General features: G+C 45.0%; 1 protein-coding gene across 2 annotated transcripts; it reads right to left on the bottom strand.

Annotated features, from left to right (window-relative positions):
• Window positions 1–1,485: 1,485 nt before the first annotated feature.
• On the bottom strand, window positions 1,486–23,504 carry IP6K2 (inositol hexakisphosphate kinase 2). Of its 2 annotated transcripts, none has more exons than XM_010969216.3 (6): window positions 23,351–23,504; window positions 8,387–8,718; window positions 6,278–6,500; window positions 5,226–5,401; window positions 2,722–2,897; window positions 1,486–2,261 (listed from the first exon to the last, which is right to left on the bottom strand). In XM_010969216.3, the coding sequence occupies exons 2-6, from the start codon at window positions 8,586–8,588 to the stop codon at window positions 1,761–1,763; spliced, it is 1,278 nt and encodes a 425-aa protein (XP_010967518.1). In that variant the 5' UTR covers window positions 8,589–8,718; window positions 23,351–23,504; the 3' UTR covers window positions 1,486–1,760. The 2 variants fall into 2 exon arrangements, with proteins under 2 accessions (XP_010967518.1, XP_074201026.1); XM_074344925.1 differs by lacking the exon at window positions 23,351–23,504 and adding an exon at window positions 22,864–23,258.
• Between the last annotated feature and the right edge of the window lie 802 nt (window positions 23,505–24,306).

Genomic DNA, 24,306 nt, shown 5'->3' with positions numbered 1-24,306 from the left:
GTCCCATTGTTGGATCTCGATACTTGGAGGCCCCGCGGGGGCTAGGTCTCCTCGATGTCTCCAGTCCTTACGACCCTGCTTACTGCGCCAGTGGTGGGCAATTGGGAGCAAGAATGAGGAAAAGGCAGTAAAAACAGAAACCCGGTCGGGCCATTTCCCTGTCCAAAGTCCTCCCATACTTGCTCCCCATTCCACCTCTTCTCCGACACTAGCTTCTCTCTTCCTGTCTAACGTGGGGTTTTGCATGTTGTTTCCTCTGCCTAAGGCACAATTCCCTCCCTCAGTGTATAAGGTAGTCACACTCCCACCCCTATCAAAATGCTATCACATTGCTCTGTTGTGGACTTTTTAGGACTTCAACTCCAGTTTATCTTATTTCAGACGTTTCGGAGAGCAGACGTGACTGGTGGAGGGTGGGAGTGAGGTACCCTGTGGCCTTAAGAGCTAATTTGACTAGCCGGCCCACTCAGCCCTGACCTGTTGAGGTCTTTTAAGCCCTATGCAGGTGGGGGAGGGAACCGAGGGGAGAGGCCCTAAGGGTCCTGGGGACCTCCCATTCCTGTCCAGGGGCTGGTCCAGACACATTCCCCTCTGGAAGCCTGGGTCAAGGGAGCAGGCCAGTGTAAGCAGCTGGCCTCTTTGGATATAGTAGACACAGGCATAGTGGGCCTTGGAGAGGAGATACTGAGAGGTTCAAGCGAGGAGTGGGGCAGCAAGAACTAGACATCCAGACCCTACCTTCTTGGCACTGGCTCTGTGTTCTTCTCCCTGGTGTCTGGTTCTGTAGTTCAAGACCTCCTGCCACACTTTCTCCTTCTTGAAACCCTCCTAGCACTGAGCAGAAGTAGCTCTCTTAGGGGCTACGCTGGCTGGAGCTACATGAAGGATGGTGCAGTTGCATGGGGTCCAGGGGTGGGCAGGAGTGGTGACAGGTGGTGTGGCCAAGAGGACCACATTGCGCAGAACACCCCCTCCCATCAAGCCCCCTATCTCCTGGGACCTCCTGGGACCTGTACCACAGAGCCAATGGCTGCCAACAGACCCAGAGCCTGGTGGCTACCTGACGCCCCAGTACTGGCTCCGGGACGTCTGACATCACAATGGTCAGCCATTAGCTGCTGCCAGTGGCACAGGAGCTGGACCCAAGGTTTGGCACACCTGCTGCCCAATTTTGGCTTAAGTCACATGAGAACAGGGAAAGACCTGTGGTTAAGAGTCAATTGTAGCTATTTACATAAAGGGTGCTGGGACATCAGGCCAGTACAGACCCCAGAGGGACCCATTTTAAGGTTTTGTGTGTGGGTGCTAGGGTAGGGGACTCTGAGGACCAAGCCAAGAGGCTGTGGTGACTTTAGGGTCCATGAGGTGGGGGCACAGGCAAAGAGGATGTCACTGGCCCTGGGGGAGGTCACAGCACGTGTGAGGTTTCTTGAGGGTTGGGGGGGGGGTGGCTGCCTATCCCTGGCAAGAACGACAGCAGCACTGTTTACAATTAACAAAAAGGTTTGTATTAGAACATTTACACTCAGGGAAGAAAGAGGTATCTGCATCATCAAATGTGGAATGTTGAAGAAATAGTTAAAATAAATAAAGACTCCAAGCGCGGCTGGGGCTGGCTCAGGCTGGGACTCACAGAGGCCTCTGCACATCAGCTCCAGGCTGCAGGGGCCACCGCCGGGCCATACTGGCCTCCTCCCTGGCGCAGCACAGCTGTGCCTGGGACACAGAGAGTCTCTCAGGTGCTGGTGCAGCCGGCAAGCTCACTCCCCACTTTCCTCACTTAACTCTGTGACAATGTCTATTAGGCTCTGGAGCCCGAAGATATAGCCAGCATCCTGGCCCTCGTGTACCACACTGTCCTCGCCATACAGCCTGCAGGTGGTGTGTGCGAAATCGATCATGCGCACGTCCACTGAGCTTGTGCCGATGGGCTTATAGGCATAGGCACCAGCAGACTCGTCGGCTGACTCCTCTGACAGGTCCTCCAAGTCCTCAGCATCTGAGTCCAGGGCCACCTCAGGCCGCTCCTTGCCATCATAGATGACCAGCAGGGAGCTTGAGTAGAAGCGGTAGGATTCTTGTCGCTCCAACACGGCCTTGAGCTCAGTCAGCTTCCTAAGCACAGGGCCCAGGAGCTCCCGGCGCAGATACCGCCCATTGTGGAAGAACTGGAAAAGTGCCTCCTTGAAGCCCTGCACTGACAGCTTCCGTCCATGGTATTTGTTCATGAACATGAGCTGCCCACTGCCTGCCTGGTATACCTGTGGGAGGGAGACCAGCAGGTCAGGTAAGACAGTCATCTATCTCAGAGCCTGGTCCTGGGGACTGCAATGATATGACAGCCCTGGATCAGATTCTTTAACTTGTTAAGTAAGAATACCAGTCACACAGGACTGTCCTCTCCAGTCAACACCCACTCAGGATATAGCCCTCTGACCTGGGTTCCATCCCCAGGCCCCCGGCTCAGCATATGGGTTGGTGGAAAAGGGCCTAACCCTCTTGCCTTTCTCCCCTTCCTGTCCACAACCTCAGGACTCAGCCAGCCAGGCCAGTCCCAGAGGGGATCACCCAGGCATGCATGCTTTCTTTTCTAATCAGAAAGTGACAGATTAGATTAGTCAAATCTGTAATCTTTTAAGAAAATGGGACTATGCCAGGGTGGGGGAATGGCAGTTCCTGTATGCCCTGGCCAGCCCACACCATGCCTAACACTCCTCTCACCTGCATGCCACACACACGCACACCGATGACCGCAGATGTGCTCTGCTGGCATTTGCGGATCTGGTTAGCCGCCTTCTCCTCTGAAGCATCGTCACCATGCTGGCGCGTACCCATCTTGAGGTCCAGGACACAAGGCACCTCATAACGGGAAGTCAGGTTTTCCAGTAAGATAAATTCTGAGTAGTTAAGGACAATACCCCTCTAAAGAAAAGGTGCTGCTCCACGAGGCCTGGGCACTCCCCGGGCACAATGCCTGCACACAGTGCTTCAGAGATCCTGCTACCTCCCATGCAGGGAGCCCAGGTCTGACAAGAGGGCTAAAAGGCCCCTTCAGTTCTTGTCAGGGAACTGGCCTGAAAACAGCCTGGGTCTGGACTCAACACAGTCCTGGTCTCCCCCAGCCTCGGTGACACATATACCATTTCCTGAACTCAGCAAGATGTGGGATCAAGGTCCAAAAACATACTGTCCTAAATCACAAACAGAACATCAAGTAAGTTTGGTAAATCCTCATCTTAAATATGAACTAGAAATATCAGTATGAACTTATGAAGTTTTCTCTTTAAAATAAATATGTATTTCCCAGCTGTGGGCAATGAAAAGGTCTAGAAACCACAGCCAGATGTATGAGCTCCCCTAGTGCCCAGACCAGTGCTCCTAGAGCAGGGACTGGTGACCCATGACCTACTGCCCGTTGCTCTACAGCCTGTAAGCTAGGAATGACTGGTTCTTACACTTTTAGGAGGTCAAAAAATATATACTTCATGACACATGAAAATTAAGTGAAATTCAAATTTTTCAGTGACCATACATAGAGTTTTATTGAAATACATCCATGTTTGTTTACTTACATTACTGTCTATAGCTGCTTTCATGCTATAAAAGCAGAGTTGTGATACAGTGCATGGCCTGCAAAGCCTAAAATATTTACTATCTGGCCCTCTACTGAGAAAGTTTGCAACTTCTGCCTTAAAGAAATACTGAATTCACATATGGAGTAGGACACATACATGACCCTGTACCATCTCTTCATACCAGGGAGTAAGACAGCCATCACAAACTACTGTCATTGTGTCAAAATGACTCAGAAGCCTATTTTAAAAGGCTCTCCTAGCCAAACGTGGGACAATTTGAGCATCAGTAAAGATAACTATAATGGACTAAAACACATCAAATGTTTAAATTCATGGATTCATAATAATGCTGAAAAACTCGGTGGTCACCTTTGAAGGATGTTAAAAAACCATCTCATTATTCCAAATATCTAGTAAATAAAGGAAAATAAACATTTAACTTGCCTTTCCTATATGAACTATACCTCAGAATAAGCACATAGAAGTTTCTCTTCACAGGTTTCCAGCTAATAAATGAAGAAGGAATGAAAAAATTAGAAAATCACCTAATGAAAAAAATGGATTTAAGGCAACGGCAATACAAAAGAGAAAGACAACTAAACACTGTGCTTCCTCATGGACAGGTACAATACCATCTCTGAGGGATTCTTGCCCCCACCCCCCTAAAACTGGACCTGAATCTGATCAAGCCTGTAAATCAAATTATCAACTTAATGGAAACAGAGAGGAAAGAGTAACATGTAAGAGACACCACAGAATGTAATCAGTAAAATCCAGATGGTGGGAAACTCTAGAAGACCCAGTTTTTTTTGACAAGAAATTTCCAAGAAGAGAAAAAAGAAAGAGTATTTTAAAAGACTTAACGTTTCAACCAAATGCAGTTTGTGAACCTCGTTTGGATCCCCATTCAAACAAATAATCAAAAACAGTTACGAGACAATTAGGAAAATGGGGACACATACTAGATATTTGATAGTAAGGAATTACCGTCCACTTTTCAAGGTGTAATAATGGTATTAATGTTTTAAAATGTCTATCATTTTGAGATACATGTTGAGGTGTATACAGATGAAATGATCTGACACTTGTATCAGAAGAGTTCAGCTGGGCGAAGCTGGGCGATGCTGGGTGTATAGAGACAGTCATGGCAGGAGGCTGATGTGAGTGGGTTAACTCAGTCTGGGTAACTGGTACTTAGAGGTTCAATGCATCATTCTATCTGGTACATCTAGGTTCCCTGATTCCCAAAAAAGAAAGGATCATGTATTTTCTTCATGTGCCAGTCTGGTCAGTCCTCCCCGTCAGCCGCAGACCTTGGCAGTTAGGCTATTTGGGAGTTTCCGCAGGAGTTTGAAAATATGAGCCAGCAACTTGCACTCTAGGCTAAAGCCTCCCTGATGCAGGTAGGTCCCGGTCCCTCCATGAGGTACCCCTCACCCCTAGGAACCCATCAAACCCCATTCCCACCGCCTGCACTCCCACACCAGCTCTCAGCCCCAAGGGAAGTGATAGTTGCCCGTAGTTACCATGTAGGGTGTCCTGGCACAATCATAACTAAAAAAATACAAATTCTCTCTACAAGTTCCAAGGGTCTCCTCACTTGCTTTCCCCTCCCCTCCAAGGCAGAGATGCCCTGTGAACAAAGGATACTGTACTGGTTCCGATGTTTTGCATTCTCCTTCATTCTCTGTAACTGTTGCTGGTGACACTTCATGCTCCATGGGTTATAGTGTTTAAACTGGGAACTTACGTTCCCCTTTTTCTCTACACTGTAGTACAAGACTTCAGATTTCTTCAGCCACTCAAATTCTTCTTCTAATTTATGGCTATAAAGAGACAAGAAACCAGTAAATCATACTGTCTTAATTCAAATTCAGGGCCAAAGAAGCATCAAGGAACTTTCTGGACTGATAGGAAGTTTGATATCTTGATGTTGGGTAGTTGTTTCAGCGTACACGTAAACAATGCAAATGGGTACATTTTACTGTATGTATATTATACCTAAAGACAGTTGATTTAAAAATATTAAGGGACCAGTTCACTGTTTTTCTACAATAAGGAAACCCTAAAATGCAAGAACAGCCTCAGCCTCCACTTTGCATCCTGCAAGGCAGCCTTCACTGCCCTCTTCTTCTAGGCAGTACCACCCCCCGACTTCTGGTACATTCAGATTCCCTGACTCAGAATGCTGGAGACTGGGACAATCTGAACTGAAGTTCCATGAGAATAAGTCGACCTACTTAGCTACATTTTATATGTGTATGTAATTTTGTGTTTTTACAAGCTTTGCCAAGGTGCAGTACTCGGTGGGCTCTGCTTAGGTGCATCCCCAAAATTTGGGGATGCACAACTGACCATTTTGTCTCCCACTATCAGTGAACAACCTGGGGTGAGCGGATGGCTCCTGTCTGGGTCACTGCTCCATCTCTAGGATGCAGCATAGTGCCTGGCACAGGGCATTTGCAGAAGGAATGAGTGACTGAAACCCTTTACAGCTGCCACTACAGTTATCTTACCCAAAGTGGCATGATCTAACTCAGAGTCAATTAAAGAGAAGCTGGGCATGCCATGTGGGAACTGATCACAGACTGACAAGGCACCTAAGTCCATCGTGTGAGTCCTTAGCCCCAGGGGACTGCGCTGTGACTGAGATCCCTCTCCACCCTCCCACAGAGTCCAGTGCCCTCTCCGTCTATACCCACCTCTTCATCTTCTCTTCTTTCCGATGTTGCCGCACCCAGTCCTTGGGGGTCTTTTCTGTTTCTAGGACATGGTGTTTTTTGTTCGTCCACCTTAGGAGCTTACTTTTTGGTTCACAGTCTGAATTATCTACACTGTCCACATTTCCATGGTCCCCTTTTAATGGATATGCTATTAAACACAAGTTCCTGTCTTCATCTTCTTCAAAGCGCACAGATACCACACCTGGAAGGAGGGTGAGGAACAGAGAGGACTTTTAATTCCATAGGAAGATGTGTTATAAATAACATGATTGTAACAGTTGTTTTTTTCTTACCCTGTTCCTTAGTCTCTATGTTGCCAGAGGCCCAAACTCATCTGCAAACCTAACAAATATCAAAACAGCTAGAAAAAATGACACCATACAAGACAAGTGATTAGGGAGCAAACATGGCTGAGAGTCTTCCTCAACAAGGCAAGAGCCAAAGAATTACAAGACACATTTTTCCATCATTGAAAATGTTTATTAATTTTTATGTAATTCTTCTCATCCTAAGAGAGATGTAAAAACATTTGCTCTTTATATCTTGTGGGAATTTTTAATGCCCTAAACAGAAACTCCGACGGCCCTGAGGCTTGCTTTAAAGCAGAGCCTGAACACGGGAACACAGATTTGCCTGAGGGGTATGAAGCATCCAAGGGTAAGGGAAGACTGGGCAAGCAAAACAAAATAAAGGAGCAAACAAAACAAACCACACAGCACAAGACACCCTAGCAAAGGCTTCTTGCAGCACCCCCCACATGGTGGGCACCCCAAGCCTTTTGTCCTTAAATATATTGCTTTATTGGTCTTTGCAGTCTCATGTCACAAAAGAACAAAATGAACACAAGGCAAATAGGGTTAGGCTGGGAGCACAGACGCGCAGTAGCCTTGAAAGCAGCTCTCCCCGAGTCTCTAGAACCTGCCATGTGTAATTAGACAGTCTTTGAGGAGGGGGCTGTCAGATGGGATCATTTCAGCAGGTGCCGACGAATGCCTTACAACCGACTGGCTGAACACCTTTCCTCCCAGGCCTCTCTGGCCTGGGTTCACTCAATTTGCTCAGTCCTTGCTGCCCGCCCGCTCGCTCGCTGCAGGGGAATGCGTGCTCAGAGAGACGACACTTCTGAGGTAGTCCCCAGCTCTGGGTGCAGAGGAGCCAGGGTGGGGAATTCAGGGGACCACGCTTCCCTGTGGCCATGGGGAAAGAACCAGGGGAAAAATGGGGCAGGGATGGCCAGCTAACAAGGGGCCTTTGGCTTTGTCCTGGAAAAAACAACAAAGAAGGACCAAGTGAGGGCCCCCAACTCCCCCACCCCCACCACAACACACATGCATATTCAGAGTACAGAGAGAGGCTCCCGGTACATTCTGTCTTCGAAGAGCATGTCTCAACAGTCCCAGAAGAACCCAGGTTGTTCAAGAGTCTTTTGTATAACCAGGCAATGCAACTTTAAAGTTAATTTCCTTAGTAGATTATTCCTTGGTTTACAAAGGATTCCCCGCCCCTCCAGGAAAGACCACACCATTCTGGTGGCTGTTGATGCCCCCTCAATTGCATTATAAAAAGGAAGAAAGAGTCACCATATATGAATCAAAGTGTTGCCGTAATACAGCAATTTCGGGACATTCCGTAATAGCAAAGGGCTTCAGCTAATCAGTAGAGGCCTCCCACTCCTGCATTCCATCTGACTCAACCCTGCTCCCAGCCTACCTAATCACCAGGGCTTCTGGTTTTCCGGAGGACAAAAAGCAGGCAGCAAGTATTCTGGGTAAAATCCTCCCAAAGTCTTCCCCCGCTGTCCCCTCATGGGAACTATGGGTTACCATTATCAAGAGACACCTGAACATAAAACACAACTACACTTCCACCAAAATAAACTCAAAACAAATCCACAAAACAAAACAAAATCGAGCAATCTTACCAGGGCTTGAAAACTGAGGGTGTGAGGTGCTGGGCGGAGGGCCAAAAGGAGGAGGAGGAGGGAAAACACGGAGTGAGTGGGAGGGGGTGAGGGCTCCCGGGATGGCTGCCCCGGCCTCGCATGTCCTCGCCAGGCGCTCGAGACCCCTAAGGCACCTGGGGGCTCACCTTTGTACTGGGGAGTGAATTTGCGCATCTCGGCTGGGAGGGTCTCGTAGAACTGGTGCTCTCTTGGGACCAGGGGCTTGCACAGGGTCGTCTCGTTGAAACGGAGCACGCACGAGTGCCCCCCAACCTGGTGGACAAAGGGCTCCAGCAGGACGCCCTTGGCGCGGGGCTCCACGTCCATGGCCCTGAAGGCTGGGCTCATTCTCCAAGTGCAGGCAGCAGGAAGAAGGGGGAGGCGGCGGGGTCCAGCGGCCAGCGCGTCCTCCGTCTGTCGTCAGTCTGCGCGTCCGTCCGTCTGGCCTCAGCTTCTCGGCTGTGCGGGCCAGAATGCTCTGCCGAAAGCGAACAGTGACAAAGAGTTGGAAGCGGCCTGGGAATTGCCTTGGAGGCGCTAGTCCTCCTCCTCCAGCCGAAAGACAAAACAGCATGAGCTTACGCGCGGCCCCGCCCACACCGCCCACTCCCGCCTCGCCTCCTGCTGCAGAAACAAACAGCCAGAGCTCTTGCCGGGCGGGACCGGATGTCGACAGGCAGTGATGGCTCCGGAGACCCCTAAACAGCCCCAATCACCCCGCCCGGCGTTGGAAAGCCACTACCGCGAAGCCAAGACAAGGTAAAATCACAATTTCAAGCCTAATATTGGGATTAATTCTTACATTTTCTAATAAAATTGTTAAACTTAAGGTAACTGACGTCCAAGTCTCTCCGTTAATTATATTTAATACTTTATTTTTAGAGCAGTTTTAGGTTCACAGAAAAATTGAGAAAATACAGAGATTTCTCATATAACCATCTGCCCCAAAGATGCATAGCTATAGCCTCCTCCATTATCAATATCCCCCATCAGAGTGCACTTGTTACATATGATGATGAACCTATACTGATGCAGCATCAAAGTTCAAATTAGGGTTCACTCTTGGTCATTAGTTGTTTTTATAAAACGCATTTGAAGGGAAACCTGCTTACGCACCATCTAGTAAGATTTACTCCCCCACTTTGTCTACGCACACTGCCCTGCTTAAGGCCAAAGACAAGCCCCATTAACCTTATTCGCAGAGGAGCTTGGGCCTAGCTTTAATGATTAACGTCTGCATCTAAAAACAACCGATCAAGGCTGGCTAACTCCTTTTAAAAAGATACACAGTGTTCTAGGTCACTGACTATTTTTATCGGTTCTATCTTGATCTTCAAAAGCTGGGGCACACCTTTAAACCAAAGCTGCACTCCTGGGGCACTCAGGGGTCTCATCCAGTGAGGTCCAGGGCCTTAGACCTGACTTGGAATCCCCAAGCACACTGGATCTCAGCAGAGCACAGCTGTATGTGCCTGTGAACCATTTCCAACTCATTCTGTTTTCTGTCTATAATTCAGACTACACAGTCGCTACTAGCACTACTAACAGGGCTTAGGCTACACTTCAGTATCTGTATAGGGTTCTTACTGGGAACTCCTCTGATTCCCATGACTCCAACTGCAAGATGGTGGTGGTGGTGAGAATGGTTCGGTTAGAGTGCCAACTGTCCTCTAAGGAGGGTAAAGCACTGACTCTGTGCTAGGCTCACTACGGGAATTTGCCTCATTTGGTCTTCAGGATACCTTCTATGAGGTAGATGCTGAAACCAATTAAATTGATTTGGGGAGCTGAGGAAAACTCACCCAGCGCTAGGGACAGTAAGCCATACTTTCCAAGTGAACCTCAATCTGCTGGATGTCCCCACACAGGTGCCTCTGGGGCCCAGGGTCTCTGGCATACCTGCTGTTGTATAGCACTCAAATATACATGGGACATTTAGCCTGTCCTGTGACAGTGCTTTCACCATGTATTTACATTTTCTATTTATAAAACATCCTCTTTTTTCAAAAAAAAAAGAGTTTAGCTGGTGTTAATCTCTTTCTTTCAGAGAGAACCGATGGTGGGCCCCAACTGAACTCGAGGATAGGAATAATAAACTTTCCTTTACGTAAAGAGCAGCAAACCAAAGGTTCTGATTTCTCATCTGGCACTATATTCTCACCAAAGGTTCTGATTTCTCATCTGGCACTACCTTCTCACCAAAAGTTCTGATTTCTCAGCTGGCACTTAGTTCTCATCACAGAAGCCCTCAGTAGGGCATGTGTTGAGGAGTCCCAAGACACTACAGAGGCAATCTGCTTAAAGGTTGAAGAACTTCCAGCCATTCCAGACTCTCTCCAGAAGGTGGAGCTCTGAGAGGCTTGGCCACACAAGCCCTTTAGGTTTATACAGACAGGTTCACACTAGTTTTTCAGTAGTGAACAAGCCCTCTTGAGTAAGAGCAACACCAAAGGAAAGCTACTGGCTTATGGTCAGCCTGCCAGTATCCAAGCAAGAACCAGGTACCATAATTATTCAATTATGAAAGAACAAGATACTCCTCATAGGCCAGGCAGTTCAAATCTTTCATAAACATGTAAAACTGTTCTTGTAACCAGAGTAATGCTAACACTAATACAAATACCTTTCCAACTCTGTTTGAGATTCCTTAAATGTATTGAGTTAAGTAGGAAAAAAAAATCTCTGTCCAGGCATCTCTCTTACCTACCCCCAATGAGAAATCCAAAACAAAAACTGGTCCTTCATGGCAACTCTCTACAATATGGTTCATGGCTGGAGGCTGAAAAGCCCAGTGAGGGTCTCCACCAGCTTCTCCCAGATCTCCTGTGTGTTCACTAGCTGCTGGGTATAACATGGCACCTTGCCACCCTCCCCCCAGCACCCAACTCAGGCAGTCCAAGGGACATTGCTCCTCAGAGAAGAATCATCATCAGGTAAGAAAGGCAGGAAAAATAAGGCTTATTCTCGCCTGTACCAATACTGATGACAGAGGAAACTCCTAAATGTGAGGCAGAATTAGGGAGAAAATGGATTATCCTGTAGTGAGGTGGAGCCAGCTTCTGGTCCAAGTTCTGCCACTCAGTTACTTGGAGAAAGACTCCAAGTCCCTGGCTCCCTTTGGATTCCAGTTTTCTGGTCTGTAAAATGGAGAGGAAAGACCTGGCATAGAGCTCTACTCTGTGGGTTGTGTAACCAAATTAGTGAGTGGTAGCCGGTGGGGGAAAAAAAAATCAAGTCGGAAAAAACAGTGAGTACCATTGTATTTCACATAGTAAGTCCTGTTTTGTGATTCTTTTCTTTCATTATGTTTAATCTCTGAATATGAACATAAGTATGGCTTCACGGTACAATATATTTCTCATATTTGGGGTTGCAGACAAAGAAATGGAGCTTTTGCTTTAGGGTCCTTTATAGGCCCTATCTCTGTGGGAAATGAAGGATCAACTTTCCAAGGATTACACAACAGATCAGCTTCCTCTCTAGTGGCCTCAGCCTGGTCAGAAGAGAGAAAAGTGCCCAAAGCACCTGCTCTGTTTCACTGCCACTCTTTCTCTGTTTCACATACAGTTTGAGCAGCTGGATCTCTTAAAGGTTTTTAAATATCTGAAGTCTAACGCCCAGTTTCCCAGGAATCCTAGAGTATTAATGGTTACTAAGAAGTCCATGCGATGTGTGGACCCTGAACCTATGGAGATAGAGAATAGTGTAAAATATTGGCTTCAGATTAAGCAACTGTTTTAGCTTTCCACATTTCCTCACGTTTGTCCATGAAACTATGACCAGGTAAGGAACACAGAACATGATCATCCTAGGAGAGGACACAGATTTCTCCCACAGCCCATCCCCTTAAATCTATCAAATTGGTTTAAGGATATATTGGAAACAATGCCTTAATATTAATAGTCTTAACTTTAAAATATTGCAAATAAAACAACTATGATTCATGAAAACCTCCGGGCCCTTAGCTCACACATCTAGAATCTAGTCCATGAGGCTACAAATGGGATCTGCTGGGGCCACTTACTCTGCCTTAAGAAAAACCCCAGGGTTAGGCAGTCACAGGGGATGGTGTGAGGCGTATTAGCCTGATGGTGAAAAACAACCTTCACCACATGCACCTCCTCTCCATAAGCCCCAGAGCCACCGCCCACATCTGCACACATCCATACACAACCCGTGATTATACCACCAGGGTTGCTCAATGGATTCCCCAAACATTGCTAGTAGGAATGAAAATGTACAGCCACCTTGGAAAACAGTTCGGCAGTTTCTTATTAAGTTACGCATATACTTATTATGTGACCCTGTAATCCTATTCGTAGGTATTTACCTAAGAGAAATGAAAACAAATGTCCATATAAAGGCTTATACATGAATGTTCACAGCAGCACTATTCACAATAGCCAAAAGGTGGAAACAACCCAAATGTCCATCAAATGGTAATGAATAAACAAAATCTGGTATATCCATATATGGAATATTATTCAACAAAAAAGGGAATGTATTGATATATACAACAACAAAGATTAATCACAAAAGCATTATGTTAACATTATGAAAAAGTCAACTACAAAAGACTATATATGACTGCATACATCTGTCAAAACTCATCAAATTATAGACTTAAAACTGAGGAATCTTATTGTATATAAATTACATTTCAATAAAAGGGCTGAATTTTTCTTATACTTATTCTGTTACAAAAATTTTATAGTAAGTACGTATTTTAATAATCAGAAAATACTGTAATTAAAAGATACTAGCTGTTAAATAGTTTCTACATGCAAATGCATTGGCTGAAATTAACCTTCCCATCCATTCTAACAGGGCTCATTTGCCTTACATTGAGCATCTTGCCTAGCAAGGTACACCCGGGTCACTATCTTGTGAAGATACTCTCTGATGGTAGAGACTTTCAGGGACAGCCATGTTTTCCCTCATAAATCCCATTGCTAATCCTAAAGCCATCTGCTCACTTTGAAAGCCTAATTTTTATCAGGGTCTTTTTTTTTTTTTTTGAGTTATAGTCAGTCTACAATGTTGTGTCAATTTCTGATGTACAGCACAATTTTTCAGTCATACATGAATATACATATATTCATTTTCATATTCTTTTTCACCATGAGCTACTACAAGATCTTAAATATATTTCTCTGTGCTATATATCAGGGTCTTAATACCAGCAAACCTGTACCAGTTGCATGGCTATCTTTTTCAATTCTTGTAAAGTGAAAGCAAAAGCATCCTTTACATACAAATGAGCAGAACAGAAGCATACTGGTACAATAAGTCTTTCTGTAGAAAAACCAACAGCAAATGTGCTCCAACTATACTGGCTTTTTTATTTCTCAAACAAGTCCGATATACACCTACCTCAGGGCCTCTGTCCTTGCCATTCCCTCTGCTTGGTACACTCTTCCCCAGATATCCTCTTGGCTCACTCTTTTACCTCCTTCAGCTCTTTATGCAAATGTCACCTCTTTAATGAGGTCTTCCTTAGCCACCCCATCTAAAAGTGCCTCATCGCCCCATCCACACTCCTTATAAAACCCTGCTCTATTTTCTCCTCAGCACTTAACTGCCATCTAACATACTGTTTTCTTATTTGTCCTGTTTACTTTGTCTCCCCCACTCTGCCCCACAAGAAAACAAAATCCATAAAGTTAGAGATTTTTGACTGTTTTGTTCTGAATATCCAGAGCCCAGAAGAGCACCAGCACAAAGTAAGCACTCCACAGGATGTGCCTCAAATTACAACTGTGTTATGAATACCTGCTGCACACAGATCAACAGAAAACTCAAGAGGTATCCACTGCAATTATCAAACCCACACCAACCATACAGAGTACAGTTATTAAAGAGGCATGCCATACACTTTACAAAATGTATTCTCAGCATCGACTGGGTGTTAATTTTCCATTTATATTCTCCCACCTTATTAAGTCTGCATTAACTGGGAAATATAAATGAAGGACCCAGCACCTAAGCACTCATCTGGGACCTGATGGTGTGGAAACATTTCATGTAAACAAAGTCTAAGCTCAGGTAAACAAAGCAACCTCTTGAAAAATTCCCTTTTGTAGAAAATCAGGCAAAAGAATGGTCCCTGAAGAATAAACTGTAAAAATGTGGCTATCAGAAGATTAACTATCATAGTTTAAAACAAATATACTAACTAGCATTCAGAAATTCTGTGTTGGTATTGAGTTCACATCCCAAAGACCCAAGGTTTTCAGGCTGCTAAGTTATAACTGAAAGGTAATTATCCCCATCTTTTGCAGGCAAAGCAAAGAAAGGCCATGGGTTGGTACTGGGTATCTGCTGAAGGACTCTTCAGCAATGTTGGCAGGTCTGCCATCCAGCTTTAAACAAGATGCCTCTGCAAGACAATGAAGAAGGAAAATTACTCCCTCCATGACCTGGACTTCCAGAAAAGCTGGGCAACAAATGAGGCACAATCTCTGGTGACAAAAATGAATAAACAAAAAGGAGTTTTAGCAAAATAAAGCCAGGAAGGAAGAGTAAAAGTATCAAGGACAGTGGCTGACCAGATTGACCCACCTGGGTCATGGGTATATGGCATCAAACTACCATCAACCCTAGGAAGACTCCCACCACTGCTCCATAAACATCAAGTCCCGGCAGGACACTTCTTATCCCCCAGCATGAACGCACTCACCTTCACATCCATCAGTAGGGAAGTGTATGATGAACTACTAGCATACTATAAAACATTTGCCTATTAATTTTACATGTTTAAACAATTTGAGAAAATGCTTATGATATGCTCTTTAAGTGAAAGAAGGAAGATACACAATTGTATGTATGATCTATATTGTCTGAACTATGTCATAAGACATACAGAGGAAAAGATGGGCAAAAAGTTCCAGCTATGCCACTAAATTGTACACTTAAAAATGGTTAAAATGGTAAAGTTTACATGACATATAATGAGTTATAAAGCTGACAGAAATTGTTCTAAGTTGTCAATAACAGAAAGCATATGAGGATTAACCAACCTAGAGTAGTGACTATGTGACTTTTCTATAGAAAAATTATGACACTGCTGTCATAGAATGAAGCAGTCAATATGCTGCCCAAAAATGTAGGGAAAAAATTACTGAAGTATTGATTTTTGAAATATATAATGTTTCGTGATTTCTTTTTTCAATCCAAATATTCACTTTTTTATACAATTGTTTTCATAATTATAAATCTTTTTATTTAAAAATGGTACTTATATATTTTGTAGAAAGTAAATTATATATATTACATTATATAAACTTCAGACACCACAAAACCTGGATCTGCCCTGTGCTATGTGGTAAGATTGCTATTCCCTCTCTTTAGTTTCCTGAATGTTCCAAACTTTTTGAAAGATTCTCAGACTTGGAGCACATATTTGTTACTTTTAAAACTGAAAGGGAAAATATTAGGGGGTAAAATAATTCACTGCAACCGAAACAGGAAAATCCAGATGGCTGCTCAGCTCTTTAAGGTTTTAAACTCATCCACACACATACACAAAAAACACACTGATCCAATCCACACTGCATGCTCAGAGCTCTACTCCATGATGGAGACCCTGGGAGATGGACCACATGCAAACAAGTGAGGATAATAACTCCAATACATGCTGTCCCTAAAGTGTGTACATGGTGCTGGAAGGTCAGAGGAGGAAGTGACCAACTCCTCAACCTTCAATGACAATGAGATACAACCATGCCAGAGACAAAAGCTACTGTTCATTGAGCACTTAGTCTGCTCTGTAACTCCTCCACTCCTACAGCAGCCTTCTGGAGTAGATACTAAGATCACTTCCCCTACAGATGGGTGCCCCTAGGCACCATATCTCCTAGGATAGATACTTTGAGATAAGAGTCACTGCTAAGAAGGCTGGAAGGGTCAAACCCATGCCATATCAGGGGCTGGCTCCACCAAAGGAAGCAGCAGGAGCAGAGAGACAAGACACAGAAGCCCTGCATTAACCTGACACAGATGCCTGGGGTCCAACAGCAGGTGTTCCTTTTCTCCCTCATTAGCATTTTATTCTAGTTTTAATGAAGGAGAAACTACAAGTTGTAGGTGGAACTATTTCACAAAAGTCACAATAATGCAGATCCTTTCACCAATGCTGAGGGACAAATAAAACAGCAGACTGTTCAAAAAATCCAGACAAGCTTTTTCATAAGGGAAACAGCAGCCTTTCAGAGGCTTCTCCTCCCTAGAACCACCAGCATGATCACACTGCCCCATCTCTTTGCCTCATCAGATCAGATTTCTGGAATGAAAGACTAGAGGGCCCCAAAATGGTAGGGGACAGGGAGAAGGCGCTTTCAGACTACCTAGAAATATGTTCATCAGTTACACAGCTAGAATTACAGTTTTAGCAATTTAAAAAGCTTCTTCTAGCAAAACTGTAGCACCACTCCTTCAAGAAAACTTAAATTATTGATTCTAAGGTGCCATATGTCCTCTTTATCAGAATATGAAATTTATTCATAAATCTCTAACACGTATTCCATACATACACCAAGAATTACCAGTCTTCCTTAAAAAGCCCGTTACTCTTCAAGAGTAAATCTCCATCTCCAGTCTCCTCCTCCTTGGTACAGACTATGACTCCCACCATCTTGCAGGAAACATATACAACAGGAACATGCAGAAGTGACCCTGTCAGGCTATGGGCAAAATTGCTACAAGGTCTCCATCTATGGGGACTTTCTTTCTTTGAGTCATGGTTCTCTTGTGTGCTAATAAGTAATGGTCCATTGGCTTCAGACAAGATTATATGCTCCCTGCCTGTGGTCAATGTTTACCCCTGCTCATCTCTCAGCAAGTCCCCAAACCAGATTAAACATGAACTCATCCTCTGAAGCAAATGGTGCCAAAAATGATTCAGTCTTCATGGGCAGCCACAGAACCCAGGCAACCCCGACCCGCCCAGGTCAGCACGAGTTCTGCACTTGCTGGAGGATGAACCACATGTGCCCTGCACTGCATCAGATCCTGTGCCCAGAGGGCACAATTTCCTCTGGGTCCTCACAATACTTCGCTCAGGTAAATACTCCCCGCTCCAGGGTCTTTAAAGAATCCAGGCTCACAGCACCAATATGGCATCTTTTATCACCCAACTACTCTGACCAAGGACAGTCAGTGTTCCTCCATGACCAGCGAGGAAAAGAACAAGATACAGGAGTGAGAAAATTCCTGACACTGCATAGGTCACAGTACTATGTCCTAACACTTGACCATTTGCCACTCGTCCTCCATGAGTCCTAAGATGTCTTTCCAAAATAAGGCACAGCAAAATATAAAAAAACTTCCTTGGGGAAATCAAGCTTAATTGCACCCATAGTTCTGAAGCAAATCACACACCAACTCCCTTGGAATCACCTGGCTTGTGAGAAGGGCAAGAGACTTCAGTCAGTCAAGAGCATGTGAGGATTGGGAGGGAAGACCAATGGGGAACTTCCACTTTCGACATCTTACCACTGTTCCCTTCCTGTGGTTCTATACAAGGAGCCTAAGGTATTTTCAGAGTAAAAACACTCTAAGAGTAAGACAAATCATTCTTGGGCCAAGGGCAGCCTGTCCCTTCCTTTCCCAGCCCTCACCTGTCCCAGATCTACTGGTCATATCCATCAGTTTTTGGGCCCAGAGTCTGTAAGCTGCCAGCTGGCACCTCTGGAAGGTCAAACATTCCAAATGCCCCAGGATCCTGCACCCTGGGCTTACCGTCCTCCTCTGGCCTCCTGATGTAAGTGCAGCATCCCAATCAACCCATAAGGTCCTTGCGCATGCAACCCTGGGAAGGTGCTGCTGTGTCTGTTTCTTAAGGCCAAGCATAGGTTCTACAAAGGACAGGGGCAGCTCAAAAGACCCTATGTGAGGGGATGATGGATACAGGACTTCTTTTGAGGTGAATTATATGGTATGTGAACTATAATGAATTTTAAAAGCTGGACAAACTGGGGCCTGCCTTATATTTGGGTATAAATGGTGCATTACCTACTCTTGGTGCCTGTCTTAACCTGTGAACTCTAGGAATGCTACAGTTTTATGGAGGTGCCAGGAGGTGGGACAAGGTTAAACATCTAGTCTACTGCCTGCATGCACCCCTCAAACATGAGCTACCCTCTGTCCACTATCCCTAGTTCCTACAAAAAGGGCACTGGGAGATGGAGGTCAGAGAGTAGACCTGACAGTGCAAGGGGATGAGGGCGGCAATTAAGCTGGCACTTGTGTAAGAAGCGTGAAGAAAGGAGGCTTCCACAACAGGTTGAGAAATGGAGAGCCAACAGACATCCTGCTTAGCTCTTAAATAACAGATTTTTAAACTGGTTACAAGTATGTTAAAATGACCACCATTATTGGTTTGGGGTCTCTTCATCCTGTAGATTTTCTTCAATACATCTTTCTGTTCTTTACACAAATAGGATTAAGGCTATATGTGTCATTTTGCCTTTTTCTCCCAAGTAAAATCAGCTTTCTTTTTCTCACCTAACTTTTTAAAAAGTGATAAAATATACACAATATAAAATTTACCATTTTAATTATTTTGAGGTATACACTTCTATGTCATTAAGTACATTCACAATGTGCAATAATTATCACTATCTATGTCCAGGATTTTTTCATCATCTCACACTGAAACTCTATACCTATTAAACAATAACTCCTCACCCTCCCTAACCCCCAGACCCTGGTACCTACCATACAACTTTCTGTCTCTACAAATTTGAGTACTTGAGTACTTCACATGAACAGAATCATTTAATATTTCTCCTTTGCCATTCCCCCCCCAACTAAGCCATATGCCTTACACATCTTTCCACATCTCTATGATTCCTTTCCAAGGCTGCATTATAGTCACACACAATCACAATGTATTTATTGACTTCCCTACTGACATTATTTCTAACTTTTTTATTACAATAATAATGAAATGAGCATCCTTGCATCTGGCTTTGTATACTTGTGAAGTACTTCTGTAAGAAAACTCCCAGAAGTAGAACTGCTGGGACAGAGCAGATTTAAGCGACTGCACCCATTGTTTCACTCTGACCTGACCTATAATGTATTCAAGCCACCATGGATTCTGAAGCAGGGTGGTAACACTTTACGTTAGGAAAATTAACCTGGCAGAGAAATAAGGAAAGCTTCACAGAGGACTAGCAGGTCACTACTATAATGACCTGGGTGGAGGGACAGTGGCAATAGGGACCAGCATTTACTAGGAGCCTTCTCTGTCCACATTCTTACTTAAGGAGCAAATAAACAGATATAACTCCTATAAATATTAGAAGCATACATGAAAAAGGGGGTTCAAGAGAAGAAAAATATTTAAACTTTTAAAGAAAAACTGTGAGTGCCTTAGAAAGCTCTCTCAAGCTTCTCTGTTACATGTCATACCATAGTAATGTTTCAGGCAACTCTGTAAGCCCATAAATTTAGTATTTGGTCATCTGAAGATGTTGAAACCAAAGATGAAAGAGGAGGCAACACAGATCTCACAGTCCTGAGCCTAGGAGTTTTCTGGAGGAAGGAGATGACAGCAGGAATTCCCCCCACCCCACCCCATACAGAGGTACAACCCCTAGGAGGCCATCAGGACCACAACCAAACTGACCTCTCCATCATCTCCCCTCCTGGGCTTCCTTCTCTCACAGGTCTCTCCTCTTTCATCCCCAGGGAAGGGGGAAGGGGATGCGGCAGGGAAAGAGTCCTAACAGCCCTTATATTCTGGGGCCACTAAGACATCAGACTGTTGTCTCCAGATGCCTGTCTCACCTAGAATGACCTCCTTAATGTCACCTCCCCTGACTCAATGGCACCCCTGGCAGGGCACAGGGTCTCCTGTCTTCTCCACTGTACCCACAGAGCCTGCTGCCCTGTCCAGCTCACACAAGAGAATTAAGGAAGGAGTGGGGTGGGAGGGTAGAGAAACAGGACCTGGTAGGTTGCTTAGGTCTAGCACACTGTCCTTAACTCTCAAGGGGGCGAGTGACCCCTAGAGAATCTGAGACAACTGTGGGCCTCTCTCCTGAAACATGCACACCACCACTGAACTCTGCATACAATCTGTGGAGCAGGCAACCATGGACAATACTTTCTGAACCCCTGATACAGGGAATCAAATTAGAGGGATGAGTCAAATATTGAGCCTTCACAACAAGTCAGAACAAGGATGTTTTGTTCATGAAGTCAGAAACAGCTGAGAAGACAGAGCTGAGCTGCAAACACTTAGTAATGGATGGTCAAGGAATCAAGAAGAAATGTTCAGAAGACAGAGAAGTACTGGGATTGAAGCTTGAGTGAACCTAACCTGAAAACAGATCTGGGAATTACCTACAAAGGGAATTCAGAAGGAACCCCAAGGGTAAAGAAGGAGGAGCACTGGATCAAGGCCCGCATAATGGTGAACAGCCTGTAAGCAAGGGTGCAATGTCAGTGTGAGAGAATGAGGTCTGTAAAGAGACAAGGAGCAGAACATCTACATCCTCCTGGAGGCTAAGGGGAAGAATCTCCTCTCCATTGCACACAGAAGATCTGGACCACATGACACAGGGGGAGGAGGAGGGTCTTGCACTGTGTTGTCCTTGAGGTCCGTGACAGTCCTGAGTTCACAGTTCAGGGTTCATTTTTGAATGAGCCTTGGCAGTTCCTTCACAATTTTTTCATCAAAAAGATATACAGGTGTGACTCCTTCAAACCTGGCCACTAGAGTCAGAAGGTCTCAATAAAAAAAATAGTGGGACAACTGAGGACATTTGACCATGACTGAATATTTGAAAAAATATTAAGGAATTATCGTTTTTTAGACAGAATAATAGTGTTGTAGATAAAGTGGGTAGCTCCTTGTTTCTAAGAGATACACAGTAAAATACTTACGGATAAAATACATTTTTTTGGATACGTTTCCTAAAACTTCAGCAATTTTTTTTTTTTTAAGATAGGGAAGGAAGGCAGAGTGTAAATGAAACAAGGTTGGCTAGGAGTTGGTAACTACAGAAGCTGGTGATGGATGGATGGCTAACAGACCCAAACCAACTATCCATCATCTTAGAAGACTTTCCTTCAAATTCTGAGGTAAATTCTAAATTCAATTTTTTGGGAAAAGAATCCTTTCTTGCTACCAGAATATACTATGAAACGCTAGTACTACTTGTTACTTTCATTACTCCGTATGCAAACAGGCCAAAATATAATTTATTTAAAAAACAAAAACATGCTTTAAAATGTAATCATATAAAATGTAATCATATGAGAGTAATCATCTACTTACTTTCCATTATATAAGTGTGTACAGTTTGTTTAAGGTGATTATCCCACTAGGTAAAATAACTTCACTTATGGGAAAAATTCTTCCCCAGTGCATCCTCTTTATGAGCCAAACAATGGAAAATTTTCACCTCAGCAAGCTGGCCTCAGGGAGGCTCAGTCTCATCCGTGTTGCCTAGATACCAGTGACATCTCCGGTGCTTACGGAAGGCTCTGGCATCCCTCGCACCCCTCTGTAAGGAAGACTGGCTAAGATTCATCAGCCAGTGGTTGCACCTTCTTTCACACATTCCAGTGCTCAGACAGATACCAGGCAGATATAACGTGTACCTGTCTGTCACCTGCAAAGCCCTGAAGCAAAAAGAAGTCTATTATATCTGCTAAACTGGTTTTTAAAATTATATCAACTCTAGCCCTAGTTCTCATCCCATGATTTCTAACAATTCCTGTGAATTCTATTCTGAAGTCACAAAGCAGGTAAACCAACTGGAACAGCCATTCAACTGACTTTTTCCTCCAGAAAAGTTAATAGGTGATCAACTAGCCTATTACATCAACATGATAAAGTATTCATTTTGCTCGGTTGCTAATTCTGGCACTGGCTAAAGTTAAAACAATAACAGTACCACCCTGAAACATCTCTTTAAATACTTAACACTAGATTATAGGACGCAACTACACAAACTCCACAGCAGCAACCTCTGTAAATAAGCATCTTAGTTCACTTTAAATGTTACCCTGCTAAAAATGCAGATACAGCAAATATTTTAAATACTAGAATTCATCAAAAGTACTTTAATCATGGTGCTTCAAACAAAATATCATGAAACTGGTGATCTGCAACACTTCTGTTACCAGTTTTAAAAAGTTTCAGTACTTTTTCTTAAAACTATTCTTTCAGATGATTTTATTTTATTCTTGTTCTGTGTACATTTCTGCTACCAAAATGTTTCATTCCAAACAGTGATTAGTTCTATTTCCCCTGGTATTTAAGTACTCATTTCCCCTGGTATTTATTAAGATTTTACTGGCTTCTACATTTTATTTTCACAACGTCTGGACTCACTTTTCTGCAATTCAGTTTTACTGTATGAAACTGAATAAAATCCAAGAATAAATCATTAGGATGAAAAAGACAAAAAGCAGTCTGTAATCAAATGTGAAAGAAATGAAAGCTCCACGTACGGTGAAGCTTATCGCTATAAAGACGTTCTCGGATCCATTTTAGGCCTTTAGGGACAATAAGGCTAGGTGTGCAGATTTCCCCACCAGCTGACAAACCCAACTGGCATTCAACACTCAAAATGGCTGCACATCTGCCGGCCGCAGGTAACTGTACCTGAGGCGTTGGGCTGACTTCTCCAACCGAACATTCAAGGAGACGCCCCTCAATGACCCAGGAGATCGTGGACGCCAATGTCCTGGAGAGACCCCTCAATGACCCGAGAGATCTTGCCTTCCCTCCAAAGACCTGAGGAGACTTCAATGACAGGGGGAGATACCGCACCCCCAAAATATCCGGGGAACCCCCAATGACCAGAGAAGACTCTACTCCTCAAACCCAGGAGAGCTCTTCTCTCCCCAGTAACCTGAAGACATAATGCCTCTCTCAAATGATGACCCGAAGAAATCTGGCCCACAAGGACCCTACATCTCTCCCACCCCCATGATCGCGGGAGAGCCCCTCCCCAAATAACCCAAATAGCCCAGGGACACCGCTAATGACAAAAACCCCTTCCCCCAAATGCCCAGGGAAACCATCCTCTAAAGTCCCCAGGGTGGTAGGGCCGCAGGCAGGGCCCCAAGCCGGGCAAAGCGGGCGTTACCTGCTGCCTCAGCCGGGTCCCGCGGTGCTTCCGTCCTATTGTTTCTCTCGCACCAAGATGGCGGCGGCCGCGCCGAGCCCCGCCCCCCGCGCCTCACTCCCGGAGCCCCTCACTATTGGCTCGCACCGAGAGCCCTGCTCCCGGACTGGACCGCCCAAAAAGCGCTGTTGCTAGGGTGCCGGGATTCGTTGTGGTGGCTTCCGGAAGGGGCGGGGGGTGGGGCGGGGCGAGAGGGGAGTGGAGCCTTGTCAGCCTCCACGGGAGAAGGTAGCCAAGAAGGTAGCCAAGAAGGTCAGGTTGGGTGGACAGATGGGCTTTGAGCTGATGGGTGCAATGCGGGATGCTGGGTTTGGAGGGGATCGGACAGATGAATCAGCCAATTGTACCATTTTTCCTGGGTCCAGGGGGTTTCCCAGGATTTCAGGACTTTCAGTGTTGACATTGGGACAGTATGCAGCAAACTGGGGAGTTGGTCACCCTAGCAGATGGAAGGACAGAGGGCTGGATGTGGATGGACAAAAGAGTGGATGGAGACGGTGGATAAAGTGGTGGCTATATGCACAGGTGGACAAATGACTGGGTGTAGCTAGATGGACAAATGACTATATATAGAGGGGTGGACAGAGGAATGGCTGTAGAGTCCTTTGTGGACTGGTGGGTGTCCCAGTGCCCAACCGAGGTCCCACCAAGCTCCATACTACAGGACTTGTCTGAGGCTCATTTGTCCTGAGCCCTGCGTTGGCCAGAGGGGCTCCCACGTGAGTGAATGTCAATGTAGCTGGCAAAGGCAAGGGAGTAGGGGATGCTCCTGAGAGTGGGCAGAGTGGGCCCTGTTCTCTGCTCTTTCTGTAAAGAAACCCCTGTGTGCTGGGAGTTTGCAGAGGTGTGGATTCATGCATATACTCATTCATTCAACAAGTACTTATGGGGCACCTATGCTCCATGCTGGAAATACA

The sequence above is a fragment of the Camelus bactrianus genome, chromosome 17 (genome assembly GCF_048773025.1).
Source record: "Camelus bactrianus isolate YW-2024 breed Bactrian camel chromosome 17, ASM4877302v1, whole genome shotgun sequence".
In the NCBI taxonomy this organism is placed as follows: domain Eukaryota; kingdom Metazoa; phylum Chordata; class Mammalia; order Artiodactyla; family Camelidae; genus Camelus; species Camelus bactrianus.
The sequence above is the reverse complement of the archived record's forward strand: the minus strand, read 5'-3'. Positions and strand labels throughout refer to the sequence as shown.

What these genes read in the sequence shown, in the direction of transcription:
- IP6K2 (XM_010969216.3), bottom strand. Translation starts at nt 8,588, where the DNA reads ATGAGCCCAGCCTTCAGGGCCATGGACGTGGAGCCCCGCGCCAAGGGC. An exon ending in ATTCACTCCCCAGTACAAAG is followed by an intron (nt 6,501 to 8,386) that starts GTGAGCCCCCAG and finishes CCCTCCTTCCAG; the next exon opens with GTGTGGTATCTGTGCGCTTT. An exon ending in AAAGAAGAGAAGATGAAGAG is followed by an intron (nt 5,402 to 6,277) that starts GTGGGTATAGAC and finishes GTCTCTTTATAG; the next exon opens with CCATAAATTAGAAGAAGAAT.